This window comes from Danio rerio, chromosome 1, assembly GCF_052040795.2.
Source record: "Danio rerio strain M-AB ecotype USA chromosome 1, GRCz13ab, whole genome shotgun sequence".
NCBI classification, from domain to species: domain Eukaryota; kingdom Metazoa; phylum Chordata; class Actinopteri; order Cypriniformes; family Danionidae; genus Danio; species Danio rerio.
The window spans coordinates 51,937,531-51,952,500 of NC_141021.1; the positions used below are offsets into that span (position 1 = coordinate 51,937,531).

At 36.6% G+C, this 14,970-nt stretch overlaps 1 protein-coding gene across 5 annotated transcripts in view; it reads left to right on the forward strand.

Moving 5' to 3' along the window:
- The window catches only part of pdcd11 (programmed cell death 11), a 46,124-nt gene that overhangs the window by 17,793 nt on the left and 13,361 nt on the right, over positions 1-14,970 (forward strand). For all 5 annotated transcript variants that reach the window (NM_001089368.2, XM_087236412.1, XM_087236414.1 and 2 more), the window contains 13 exon segments: positions 372-497; positions 588-785; positions 1,030-1,200; positions 4,718-4,931; positions 5,027-5,179; positions 7,749-7,861; positions 7,953-8,422; positions 11,333-11,395; positions 12,023-12,101; positions 12,188-12,277; positions 13,280-13,385; positions 14,042-14,219; positions 14,346-14,402. In NM_001089368.2, the coding sequence (NP_001082837.2) occupies positions 372-497; positions 588-785; positions 1,030-1,200; positions 4,718-4,931; positions 5,027-5,179; positions 7,749-7,861; positions 7,953-8,422; positions 11,333-11,395; positions 12,023-12,101; positions 12,188-12,277; positions 13,280-13,385; positions 14,042-14,219; positions 14,346-14,402 (2,018 nt within the window).

Consider the following 14,970-nt stretch of genomic DNA (forward strand, 5'->3'; position numbering starts at 1 on the left):
ATACTTAATTTAATTTTCTTTTTGAGCATCAAATCAGAATATTAAAATAGTTTCAGAAAAATCTTGAGACACTGAAAAATAAACCATCACATGTATAAATTTAATTTTAAGATGCATTAGAAAAGAGTTTTTTTGTATTATTATTATTAGTATTGTTATTATTCGTATTATATCACAATATTACTGTTTTACTTGATATTTAAAATGGTAAGTGAATATTTTAAAAACAAGTAAAAATCTTACAGACCCAAAACAAATGTGTTGTTTCACTGTATTTTGTAATTTATCCTCTTTAAAGTCTCCTGAAGTGTTTTCATCATTAGTCTGCACTAATTAACACTTTAGGGGGTTCTTGAAATTATTTTCCACAGGTTGTCAAGGTCAAAGTCTTGAAGTGCGACGAGGAAAAAAAGATGCTCCGATTGTCCTTCAAGTCTGTTACTGAGGAGGATGTCAGAGAGGAGCAGATCGCCAAATTTGACTTCATTGTTGGAAAGGTGCTTTGACTGAAATAACTTTATTATTTCCTTTACAAACCACAGAAAAGTGCACAAAAAAAAAAAAGCTCATTGTTGTTTGCTATATAGATGGTCGATGCAAGAGTGTGCCGAAAAGTCCTGAATGGTCTTGAGGTCTCCATTATTCCTGAGGAAGTGCAAGCTTTCCTACCCACAACACATCTCTCTGATCACGTGACCAACTGTTTGCCCCTGTGGATGGCGCTGGAGGAAGGCGACACCATCTGTAATCTGATGTGTCTCACCAACTACAAAAAGAAGGGCATTGTATCCTAACACAGCCGTTCCTTCTTCATGTTTGATTTGTTGCATTTTTACAAACATGAAAAAGACAACATAAAGAAAAAGACTACATGTAAAAGCGGAGATTTAAAGGGTAGTTACTATCTGTATTTTAAAAAAGGGCCTGTTCACACATGATGCCTTTCATGAAGACTGTATGTATGAAAGGGGCTAATGTCACCAGTACGATAAGACATTTAGTTAAACTTCTTAACCTAGTTGTGTTCAGGTTCTCACCAAGAAACCGCACCTGAAGGCTTATATTGAGGACGGTGCCATCCCGAAGAACTTCTCTGAGCTCCAGGTCGGGATGCAGATGGTCGGCTGGGTGAAGAACATCATGCCGTATGGAGTCTTCATCAGTTTCCCATACGGAGTCTTCGGCCTTGCTCCTATAGCCGTACGTCATCATTTTGGTTTTCCTTGATGATTGTGTGAAGTAACAGTTTTTTCCCAAAGACTATCTTTATTGATTTTAGGAACTGATGAAAACAAAGCAAAAAAAATGCAAGTTATCTGTAAATAAATGCACATATACATTCAATATAAAGGCACATTAATATCTGATGATATATCAAGTTACAGGGACAATAGATTCGTATCAGCTTCCTTAAGAAGTCTTATAAAGTGATTTCATGTTTTGAAAAAATTAATTCAAGCAACGAGAGTTTTTGTACCCATTGTTTATTTTTCCAATGACAAGGTACTGAAAGATTTGCATATAATAAACAGAAAAATCAACAATTTCTTATCTGAGCTAATAAAAGAGCATGTACAGGGAGTGTGTAGTATACATAGAATATTCCCAAATGTCCTAAGCTGTTTCAATTACATAAAATAACCATTTTTGTTCTCTATTTGTAAACTGAGATTTTTTTTTTTTTTTTACCGACTACCTTAACACCATCTAAATTGCTAATTTTTACTATCATATATGATGCTAAAATAAAGCTGGCATATAATCCGCTTACTATATGCAGTAGAGATGCGCGGATCAGCTGAACTGACAACCGAATCCGCGGCTTCATAGTAATCATCCACCCGCCACTCGCCCGCAGTTTAGTGTAGTTTATCTGATATATGTATCCACACCCAAACGTCACTTTAATAATTGAATTATTTGTTTTAGGCATGATGATAGGACACTGTGGATATTAACAGCGGATTCAGTAAGCTGCGCATCTCTGATAGTAAAATAAGTTAATCCTAAACGTTTTTTTATAAAAACAAAAGTTTGTCATTAAACAACCTTTTCTTTATTTTCAAATGCAGAAAGGAAAAATAAGACATTAGCTTTTACAGAGACAGGAACAAGATAACAAAAAGGGTGCCACTTCAGCCTAAACGGCAGATATGTTATGTTTACTCTGCCTTTTTTTCCGCACTGTGCTAAAACAGAACAGCATCTACTGTGCCTGGATTCGGGCGATTCCGCCTCGCCTCCAAAACGTGGCCAGCTGCACTGAATGAGCGTTCTCTGCTTTTTTTACTGGTCCACCGCCATGTCCCGCTACATCCACCTGCAATAAATCAGAATGTATTTTTTTATTACGCGCACAACCCACGGATTATCCGCAGCGCCCACATATATAACCGGCATCCGCGCATCAGTAATATGCAGTTTAATGCTGTGTTCACACCAGACGCAACACCTCCAAATAATTGTGCGATTCGTGTGTAAATAGACACGTGAACATTTTGAGTTGATTCTCTATTCAAATTCACTTCACAATAGATTCACCTCATGGGCAGGGCTCCTGTCTGCCCGGTGACTCTTGCTTTGTTGTAAACGGCTAACATGGATTTTTATTGAGAGAGTAGCTGTGCTTTGGGAAGGCTGAAAAACAGAGTAGATTTGTTCGGCGTCATGTCTGAGTCTACTAGATTCTTTCAGAGGTGCACCCAGCTCTGTTCGTTTTTCAACTCCTCCAGAAGCTATATCTGGATAATGGAGGCTTTCAGCTGTGCTTTTTAACTTGTGCTGCGTTCACACCAGACACGGATGAAGCATCAAGCACAAGTGATTTACATGTTAAGTCAATGCAAAGAGGCAGTTAGGCATCCTGCGAAGCAATTTGCGTGAATGATGCGATTCGCATGAAACATGCAAAATGCTCAACTCATGTCGCGTATTTTGTGCCGCATCATCCATGTGGATCCTGCTGCAGGATGTCAATTCGCATCTTTGCATTGACTTGACATGTAAATCATTCATGCTTGACGCTTCATCCGCATCTGGTGTGCAGCATCAGATGGCATGAAATGATGTTGTCTTTCTAAATGGAGGGATGTTTTTGAGCATTATGGGGTTCAAGACAATTGATATACTGTTCTTTTTAGATTCACTTATAACATTATTAGATTTTTCAAATTAAAACTAAGAAGAATTAGGCTATTTTCTGGTCTGGTTTGACCTCTTCATCTGAATGCACTGTTGAATAGACACGGTGGATTGTAATAGACTTAAAAGTAAACTCTCACTAATGTGATTGTTTTGCATAATAAAATAATGTCAATATTTTGTTTCTTTGGTAAGTTCCCAAAGTTTGTCCGGACAGCTGTGTGCAAACATGTATGAGAGTGTCATTAGCATAGCAGTAAAATAAAAGCAATGTTTCTGAATGACAGATCATAGAGATGCTATTACAGAGAATTCCTTGTTGATTTCGCTCCCCAGCAGGTAATGTTTTTAGACGCAGGACACATGCTTGAATTTTAATCCATTTTTATTCTTGCTTTCAAAACAAACAACTTACAATGATTTCTCAATGTCCTCCAAAGGAGCGTCTCTAGCCACTGGCATGCTTCTTTCTGATTAAGTTCAGCTGATATTGACTTTCCTACAGTGCAGTGACTAGTGTGCCCCATAGGTGGCAGCACAACAGCCAAAAACAGACCAAAAAAATTCTTCAAAGTAAAATGAAATAAATAATACATTACTTTCACAAATTCAGGGCTCGGAAAGATGCCATGTAGGTAGAGAAGTGAAGTGGTCCCAGTACTGAACCCTGAGATACCCCAGTGCGACATCTGCTTGAATTAATAGGATGACAAGAGCATTTACACTCTGAATGCAGTTTTTTTGATTGTGATCTCAGCAACATCTTGAAATGGTTGAAAGTGGACAAGCTTCGAAATCTTTCTGACCCAGTTTTGAAATATTTTAAAACAGTTTTATGTTGTAATGACTAATTAAACTGAGCTCTATTGTGCTTGAAATAATTTCATAACACGGGCATTAACACTGTAAACGCAATAGGCCTGACTGTTTTCAACAGCATCTTAAAATGGTTGAAAGTGGACAAGCTCCAAAATAATCCTGACCCGTGTTGCCAGATGTAGCTGACTGATTCCAGCCCAAAGACCATCTAAAACCCACTGAAAACCAAAAACCACCGCCCAAAAATCTGGAGACTAGTATAACCTGTTTTGAAGGGGGAGGGAAGATGTCGTGCACTTGGAAGATCACAACCGTTGTAAGCATTTGTAGGTGAAGAATGGGGGGTATGGCATCACTTTGAGAGGTTTGTAAGTGAAGACCGGGGATGGTGGGAATGCCAACCGGCCAAATTTTCACTAACCGCTTATGTCATTTTTTACCAGCAAAAACAAATTCAAAACCACCCAATCTGGCAACACTGATCCTGACCCAGTTTACATTTATATTTAGCAACTGTATTTTTGTCAAATTAGCTAAAATATGTTGTAACGACTAATGAAGCTGAGCTCTATTCAACTAGTCTGGTTCTGCTTGAAATAATTTGATAAAATGAGCAATTAGATTCCAAAATATTTCTGACCCAGTTTACATTTATATTTAGCCACTGTATTTTATCCGATTGGCAAAAATATGTCGTATTAGCAAATTAAACTGAGCCTGACATTGATCTAACGTTGTGTTTTGATCTCATTTGTAGAACATGGGTGACCAGTTCATCAAGGAAACCTCAGGCATCTTTGATATTGACCAGACGGTTGTTGCCAAGGTGACTAATCTGGATGAAGAGAAGCAAAGGTTTCTGGTCAGTCTGAAGCTGTCTGAACTGAGTCTCTCTGAGAACGAGTTTCACACCAGACTGATTCAGGGTCTGAAGGAAAGAAGGAATATTTCGGAGATGAGGGCTGGCAGAGGTAAGAGGCTCAGCAAATAATCATGCTGTTTTTCAGCGCACTGGAGTATATTTTAGACTCTTTATTTGGATTAACACTCGTCTTCCTGTCTCTAGGGGACTCTGACGTCCTGTGGAAGCTCTCTGCTTTAACTGTAGGAGATCAAATGAAGATGATTGTGGGAGATACTACAGAGGATGGTTCGGTCATGCTGACCTCAGATCAGCTCAGTGGTGTCACTGTATTGGCCTCAAAGTACCACAAAGAAGGTGAGGCATGACCCTCATGTTGCACAAAGTTCTGTTTAGTACCACAAAACTCTCCAAATGTGAACTTATTTGTAATTACACTGACTTGAGTGACCATGATTTGACTTGTAAGTTCATTTTTTTTTGTGCAAGTATTGTAAAATATCATCCAATCAAATTCACGGTGATTGTTTTACACTTCTTATTTTTATTTATTAGACTTATTAATAAAATATTGGTTTTAATGTTATTGTAATGCATATTTATTTTGTAAAGTATATTTAGGTTATGAATGTATAAAGGGTATTAACCTACACTGGTCTCACCGTTAGGTTCAGTTACGATTATCATGTCATCAGTTCGGTTCAATTCGATATCTCAGTGCATCACTGTGCATTGACGATGCTTTCCATACAATTATATATTTTTTCTTCACAACACAAGACTTCTTGAATTCAAAATTGTAGCTATATTTATGTTTAAACACTATATGTATTAATAATAAAAAAATTTGTCCTTTATTACAAGCTGTCAAATATATAAACTGTAGCTTACCTGCTCAAAGAAAACACTCTTTTTGAATGTATCAAACAAAACTCAGATACAATCACAGGAGACAACATGAGCATTCATAGCAAATAAACCAATGTAAATATTATTCGGCTTGCTATTTGAGCATTGTCGAGCGAGTTCTTACATCCCTATGATTGGTTATGAACAGAAAGGGCTGCGATTGGCTCTAAAACTGTCAGCGATGTTCACTGATAAGTGGCAGACACTGAATAATGCGCAGTGAACGTCTATATGCGCCTAATAAAGCACACATTGCACAGCTATCACAGCTCCTTAGCAGTGAAATAGTGTCTCCTCGTTTTGTTGTATTTCAGTGTCAGTGTAAGACTGTCCAGCAAACTCACATGCAGTGAATTGTGCACAGTTGTTTGCTTTTTAAGTAGCTTGAGCATTTTAATTCCTCACCCTTGCCTCGTTCGAATAGTATTCTATCAAGACGGAGCATTTGAGATTAATAAGATCACTACATAACTGGTGATGATCTATTAATGAACCGATACCGAATTGCCCACGTCTGCATTGCGGTGCATCATCATCTGCATGCGACATTTAAAGTCTTAACTAGGGTAATTAGGCGAGTTAAGGTTCGTACACATTGGGACACTTTTCGCACACGTTTATCATCAGCGTTTTCGAAAAGTGTTTCTGCTCCTCTCCACTCCTACTGACATTATTGTAGTTGCTTTTATCATACAGCTCTTTATGTTCCAACACCAATGAAAAAAGTAGCTCCACATTCATCTCGTCTTCGTGCATTGCCATCTTCATTGAATGAAAGTGAAACTGGGATCACCTCAACTGTTTTGCACTTGAGCACCTCCAAATGTTGTACACTGTAAATGCACCAGCTCTGGGCACATGAACAAAAGTGTCAATCTGATTGGTGAAGAAGTTTTTGACACTGCATCAAAACAAAGAAAAGAGCATGAGGCGTTTTATTAAAACTGACACATTTACGGCTACCAGTGGTCTGCATGATCACATCGGCACCCTTTGTTTAGTCAGGAGGCATTAAATGTCAACGAAAAGCGTGAGCAAAAAGTGTGTGCATGTGCCTTTAGGGTAATTAGGCAAGTCATAGTATAACAATGGTCTGTTCTGTAGACAATCAAAAAATACATATAGTTTAAGGTGGCTAATAATATTGTCCAGAAGAAAAAATATTACAGGAAATACTGTAAAAAAAAAAATTGGTCATTAAAAATATTTTCATTTTTGTGCACTTTTTAATAATTTGTTATTTCCTTTAGTTATTTCAGCTTGAATAAATCAGATATATATATATATATATATATATATATATATATATATATATGTGTGTGTGTGTGTGTGTGTGTGTGTGTGTGTGTGTGTGTGTGTGTGTGTATAGAGACAGACTTTCCTGATAGTAGTGGTCTAATACCTGTCAACTCTCCCGTTTCTTTTGTATTTAATAATTTTATCCTGCTATCATCCCAAAAGGTATTTTCCCTTATTTTCAATCTTTCTATGAAGGGTGGCAATAAACATTAAAGAAACCGATCCTCCATATACGCAACCTATACCGCCGAACCACCATTGGACTCCCTTTGCCCTTAAATGTTCTTCTTTAGGCATGAAACACTTTGAAATAAATATATAAACAGCAGGACTCCCTTCCTTTCCATTACAGGTGCTGTCGTCCCTATGCAATACTCAGACAGTTCAAATAGCAGTGCGTGACTGTCAGATGCGCTCCATAGTGATAAATAGACGTTTCCCAAACGGATTCTGTAAATGTGATTTGAAGCGCAGCGAAAGTGGACACTAAGGGTTTTGGGTGCATCTTTGAACAGACATAATAATAATAATAACAATAATAACATGTTAACATGTCGATCTTGGTGGGTTTTCTTTTAAACATAACAAATTGTGTCCTGAATAAGCATAAACGGTTAGGAAAGCAATCGAATGCTTACCTTAGATGTGTGCATTTTCAAAGTGATCCCTTATTTTCCCATCCTAATGTTGACGGGAATGAATTGCATGTGTGTTTCAGGTGTGAATTTAACTCCGGGCTGCAAACTCAACGCAGTAATTCTCCACATTGACTTTGTAAAGTCTCAAGTTCATGTATCGCTGCGTCCAAAGCTAAACATAAAGAAAGAGAAGGTATGATTGACTTTAAAATCCACAACATCTGATTTCACTTCAAGTAAATGCATTAAAAATATGTGTATTTGTCTGTTGTTTTTTTATTCAGTTGGAAAAGGACGCCAGATTTACAGCAAAAGTCCAGTTTGCCGACAAAGACTTTGCTGTCGTCTCATTGGCTACCACCAGTGATCTGACCTTCTTTCCCACCCGCCCTCATTTAAACAGCATTTTTGACTCAAAGAAGTTTTCCGTTGGCTCCTGTTTGGACGTGAAAGTCGATGATCCCAACTGTGAGGATTTAGCGGGCTTTCCACTTATCTCCTATCAGTCTTCGAATGCCAAACACGAGCAGCACAAACCCAATGAAGAGCGTCTCGGGGAGCTGATGAAGGTCACGGTGAAGAAATTGAAGGCGCTCTGTGTGTTGGTGAATCTGCCGTCGGGAAACACTGGAAGAGTCCACGTCTCACAGATATTGGAGTTTCCTGACATCGGCAGCTGCCCAACATCAGTTCTCAAGGTCGGGATGGAGATGGAGGCCCGAGTAATCGGAGGACGTGCAGTTCGTGCCCACAAGTAATAATAATAATAATAATTCATCACCTTAATGTAGCACTTGTCGTATTTCGACTTCTCATCAATTAGAAATTATCAGACAGGAGGTTTTGAATATCAGAAAATTTATTCTTTATCAGAGACTTTATTCTCCATCATTAAGCCGAGAAAGAGCAGAGCAGACCTCCGAGCATTCTGAAGTCTCTCCTGGACACTTCCTTTCTTTCCTTCTCTCTTTCTGCTCTTTCTAAAGTCTCTGTGTTTTCCACAATCTTTATACAGGTTATTTGACACACCCCTAGCTGTCTTATTTTAACTTTTGACCATTTTAGCATAAGTTTTTACTCTAGGTGGCCCTGTTATTCTTGGCTCTCAGCCCACTAGCTCATGTCAACAGAGATGTTACAGGTCTATGTCAGCAGAGCATAGATGCAACTTATGCAAAGGAACTAAGTGTTTACATACATTGTCATGATAGGATAATAACTTGATAATTTGTTACTCACTCCTGACACATATAGCTTCATACAAGTATTTAACATGTATAATCAGTGCTTTACATATTCAGTTATTCTACACAATCAGTCATTCAGTCATCCTTCTGCATAGCCTTCTCCTAGTGTTGCTCCTGTGCAGGCATACTCATCTTACACAGACATATCCCTGTATTTTTAACACAGGCTAGCATGTTTGCTGCAAACACTCCATACTTTTTGAAAAGAGAAAATTAACTGCTTTACACTTCACAAATACTTCACATTGAGAGAATAAATTCTTCTTCACACTTTGCATTTAAAGCACTGTTAAAGCACTTTTGGGGGGAAATCTTCTTTAGTCTGCAAGTAAATACAGTGGTGCTGTTATAAAATACTTAAAATAAGTGCCATATTGTAAAATACTATCAAGTCTAATTGGAAAAGAATGAATGCATTTTTGTTTTTATGAAAAATGCAACCCATACCGCTGAACCACCAGGGGCTGCCCTTGCTCTTAAATGTTCATCTGTTCTGTGACTTCAGTATATTTAGGCATAAAAACACTATTAATAAATCTAAAAACAGTGGGATTCTCTTCCTTTCCATTACAGGTGCTGTCGTCCCTATGCAATACTCAGACAGTTCATATAGCAGTGCGTGACTGTCAGACGCGCTCCATAGTGATAAATAGATGCTGTTCCCAAATGGATTCTGTAAACGCGATTTGAAGCGCAGCGAAAGTGGACACTAACGCCCTATTCACATGGGGCGTCAGCGTCAACGCTTCCCATTCACTTTGAATGGGTGACAACAGGCGTTGCCGAACTGCATTGTGGATCCGTCGGCGCTGCTTCAGAAGCGTTCCTCGCTGCAGAAGTTGGGACCAGCTCAACTTTTCAAGCGCCGACGGAAGCGTCAGCCAATCAGATCGCTGTATGCAAATACACCAGCTCAGACAGTGGCCTATTGCTGACTGAATTTCATTGGCTGATGCTTCTATGACGATCGTTTCAGCTCCAACTTCAGACACGCCCTCTGTCAAGCGTTGACGCTGAAGCCCCGTGTGAATAGGGCGTAAGGGTTTTGGGTGCATGCTTAAACAGACATACTTATAATAATAACAATAACAACTTCTAAACATGTCTATCTTGTTGTTGTTGTTTTTTAGACACAACATATTTTGTCCTAAATGAGCATAAACAGTTAGGAAAGCAATCGAATGCTTGCCTTATATTTATGTATTTTTAAAGTGATCTCTTATTTTCACATCCCAATGTTGACAATGATTGCATTTTTTGTTTTCATGAAGAATGTTAAGATTTCAGTTAGAGTTGCGTGTAAGTTATGTTTGTCATGCAGTTTTTTTGATTGCATTTTTTTATGTTATATATTTATTTGTTTTGTTAAGGTTTTTATTTACTTTTTTTTACTACTTTTAATGTTTTTATTGACATTATTATTATGTTTTTAGGGGTGTGAACCTGCACTGGTCTCATAGTTTGGTTTGGTTACAATTATATCATCCATTCAGTTCAATATCGGTGATTTCGATATCTTTGCATTGTGGTGCATTGATGATGCATTCCATCCACAATTATTCATTTTTAACACAAGAATTAACAAAAGAATTTTTGAGTTTAAAAAGTTCAATATATTTATATTTATACAGTATATTGTTTATTATACAGTTGTAATATTAAAGTAGTAAAGTTAAAGTAGCTATTACAGCTAGTTCGTGATAGACGCCATTGAGAGAACTCGCTCTACAGACACTCAACAAATCAGGAATCAGGATCCCCAAGTATCACAAAAGTTACCTTATCATCCCAGCAGTATAAAAGGTCTAAAGTGAGAGAGAGAGACAGCATCATTGTCTCCCTAGCAGTGAAATAATGTCTCCTTTACATATATTTTAATAATAATAATTTTATTTATAATTTAAATTAATAATAATTTATTTAATTGTCTTTTTTAAATATTTAATTTTATTCTTTTATTTGTTTAAATTTGTTCATTAAATATGTATATATATTTTTTCATTTAAATCAAATACATTTTTAAAGTAATTGTTTATTTTGATTTATTGTAAAACTTGTATTAAATAGTTTTATTAAGCTTTTTTTTGCTGTTAGTTTAATTTCACCTAAGCAAATAATTTCCTAAGGCCTAATATATTATTTTCATCTAATTCATCTTCATATTTTCAGTGTGAGGAATATGCCTCATGAAGTTTATTCTTATCATCTTATAAATTAGACCATTAATTAAGCTGAAGATCAGGTTTGTGTTTCATTCATTTGCTAAAGTCACATTTTGCTGTGCCAAAAATGCACGATTCTGTTTAAAAGTCCACAATTGTGAATGAAGCTTCTCATCAATGCTGTGAAAATAACATTGTAAATAACAATGATCTTTACACAATGATTCTCATAATTGTTTTTTTTTCTTTTAACAGCTTCCTGGCAATCTCTCATCCAGATTATAATATCTCCATCCCTGAACTCAGTTTTCTAGAAAGGTATGCGCTGATATGTATTTATTTACTTTCCTTGGCGATGACTTAATGATGGCGCATTTATGTTAAGCTGTGTATGGCTTAAATGAAAATGTTTTAAATGAAGGTAAGAGTTTGATCAGAGGTTTTCGAGAATATATATATATATATATATATATATATATATATATATATATATATATATATATATATATATATATATATATAGGGTGGGCCATTTATATGGATATACCTAAATAAAACAGGAATGGTTGATGATAATAACGTACTGTATGTGGCACACTAGTATATATGAGGGGGCAAATTTTTCAAGATGGGTGGTGAACAAAGTGGCCATTTTGAATCAAATCAAATCACTTTTATTGTCACATAATCAGCAGCACGTGTGCTTTGATGAGTGAAAAGCTTAGGTCGGCCATCGTGGGCGTTGATATCGCCAAGCATTCCCATTTATTAAGGTGTATCCATATAAATGGCCCACCCTGTACATATGTGTGTGTGTGTGTATATGACTATTCCTATCTCTATACATGTATTACTAGAAACCATTCATATCAAACTGCTGTTTGTGCATGATTTCTATTTATTTGTACACACTGCAAACCTTTACTACTTCTCTTTGGTTTTCAGTAAACTGAAGGTTTCAGACATGGTCAACAAACTGGAAAAATACAAGCCTGGAGATGATATCATATGCTTCCCGTCAAAAGTAATGGTTATAATATTAAAAATGAGCCATATTATGAAAACTGCCTGAGCTTTTGAACTCATTTTTGTTTGTGTGTGTTCATTTAGTACATCAAAAAAGAGCAGCTCTTGGAAGTTCATGTCAAGCCCGACATCATGGGAGCCGTTCCTCTGTTAGCCATGTGTAACAAACTTGGGGTGAGTCTGATTTGCTTTGTTTTAATCAAGTTCAAAAAATGTAGTAAAACGAATGCATTGCTCAGTGTATAAAGTACTGTCATTTTAAGATCAAACCTCACGCCTCACTTTAAAATGCATTGCATTATTAAAAAAAAAAAAAAGAAAGCAAATGAGTGGCATTAATTCATGAATCATTTCACATTTAAAAGTAATTAGGGGTTTAATGGTGCACATAGTCATCCTTAAAGCGATAGTTCATGCAAAAACTAAAAAATATATTTAGAATTTACTCTCTCCTCACTTTTTTTAGTTTCGTTTTTCTTTTGAACACAAAAGAAGATGTGTGTGTGTGTCTGTGTGTGTGTGTCTGTGTCTGTGTGTGTGTCTGTGTGTGTGTGTTTGTCTGTGTGTGTGTGTGCGTATATATATATATATATATATATATATATATATATATATATATATATATATATATATATATATATATATATATATATATATATAGTCCACCCCTCTAAAATCTATGTTTTAAATTCATATTTTCAATAGGAAGCTGTACAATCTTATATTTGTGCATATACATATGATTAATCAGTACTGAAGCAAAATCTGGAGCTTATCTAACAAAATAACTTGCACTAGCGGTCCAAAATCTAGTGCACCCAAATTTATATGCTATAGAAAGATATTAAATACCAATTTAAAAATGAGGAAAAATCAAGAGAAGCAAAAAAAAAGGGAACATTTTCCTGGTTGTAATTTTTTTTGCAATATTTAGCTTAAATTTAAGTGTATCATCTTTCAATTTCTTAATATGTTTGGTGACTGAAATATTATTTTAATAAATAAATCTGTTTATTAAAACTGATTTGTTTAAACGAACCCAAATACATGACCTGTATTCACTGAGAAATGGATAAAAATATTAGTTTTAAAAATGGGCTGTATACTAAGTTTTATCTTTGATGTGATGAATCATTTGACTGCACTGGTCCTCATGTCATGTTTGTTTTCCCACAGCTCTCCAAACACCCTCAGAGGCTTTTTAAACCAGGACAGGCCCTTTCCGCAAAGGTTGTCAGTGTTGATCCCAAGAAGCCTATCCAGTTTTCCCTGTCGCTCACAGGTAAACTCTCCTCATTTAATATCAATAACTATTATGGTGTTCTGCGCTCTTTTCAGTGCAAGGAGATCTGATGTGTTAAAGGGTTTGTGGCAGCATTTGATTGCAATTGATAAACATTTCTAACCACATTCATAAAAGCACAATCATGTTTAATAACAATTTTTACAGTTTTGCAATCAGATAAAAGCAGCCAAGTCAAGCAGAATTACCCTAGTTAAGCCTTTAAATGTCACTTTAGGCTGAATACTAGCATCTCGAAAAATATCTATTCAAATATACACTGTACTGTCATCATGGCAGAAATAAAATAAATCAGTTATTAGAAATGAATTATTAAAACTATCATGTTTAGAAATGTTGGAAAAAAAATCTTGCTAATAAACAGAAATTGGGAGAAAGAATATACTTATACTAATAATTCTGACGTCAGCTCAGAGAAGATAATAAAGAATGAAGAAATATTGCAATGTTAGGTTTTTCCAATATTGTGCAACCCTACCCCTATCAACATTTCCCAGCGCATGTTTTTTTTTTCCCCCTTGTTGTACCATATGCTGCGTCACTTGCTCTGGATGTTGCTCTTCTGCCATCGTGACGCAGGTTTCATTGGTCCCTGGAGTCTCTTTAGTGTTTCCTGTGTTTGTTTGTTGCTGTAGGGACGCACAAACTGGAGCCAGGCATGAACACCTTGGCCATGGTTCAGAAAATCCAGCCTCACAAGGGACTGATGCTCGCGCTCCCATATGAGAACACGGGTCTTGCTCACCTAACGGATCTCTCTGATTCGTACACGGAGAAGCCACTGGAGTCCTACAAAGAGGGCCAGATCATCCGGTGAGTCACGGCCTAGTTTGGAGATGTTCATGAATGAACGCTTAAGCCTTTTCCTTGAATACAAATATTTGAAGTGGGAAGTTTTTGTTTTGTTCATTTGTGTGTATATATACGTGTGTTTTTCAGGTGTCATGTCATAGAGCAAAAGATAAAGGAATTCAACGTTTCGTTACGTCCATCCAGGTATATAATAGTTTCATTAAAAATTATATAAAATATAATATAAAAAAATTATATATATGTATGTATGTGTGTATGTATGTATAGACAGCGCGCAGATCTCTAATACGAACATACATATATAATACATCATAATTTTTTTTTTTGGATACCGCCCAAGCCTCATATATACACACACACACACATTCACATACGTGTGTGTGTGTGTATTAGGCTTGGGTGGTATCCAAAATAAAGAAAATTAGACACACAGCACCACCCTCTTTCTCATTCACACACACATCCACACACACACAGACCAACAAGCCAGCGATGCACAGCATCAAACTCTCTCATTCACACACACACACATAGACAGCACCAAACAAGTGACACACAGCATCACGCTTTCTCTCTTTCACACACAGACACCAGAGTTACCGACCACTCGCGCGCCGCAAGTCGGGTCCCGCGGTACAGCAGCGGGAATGCAGACCTCTAGTTTGTATTTACCACGTCTCCCTTCTCGTTCAGTCAAAACCCGAAATAGTGCCAAACTGCAGAGGTTGTGTGCTTTTTCGAGACCAGGTCA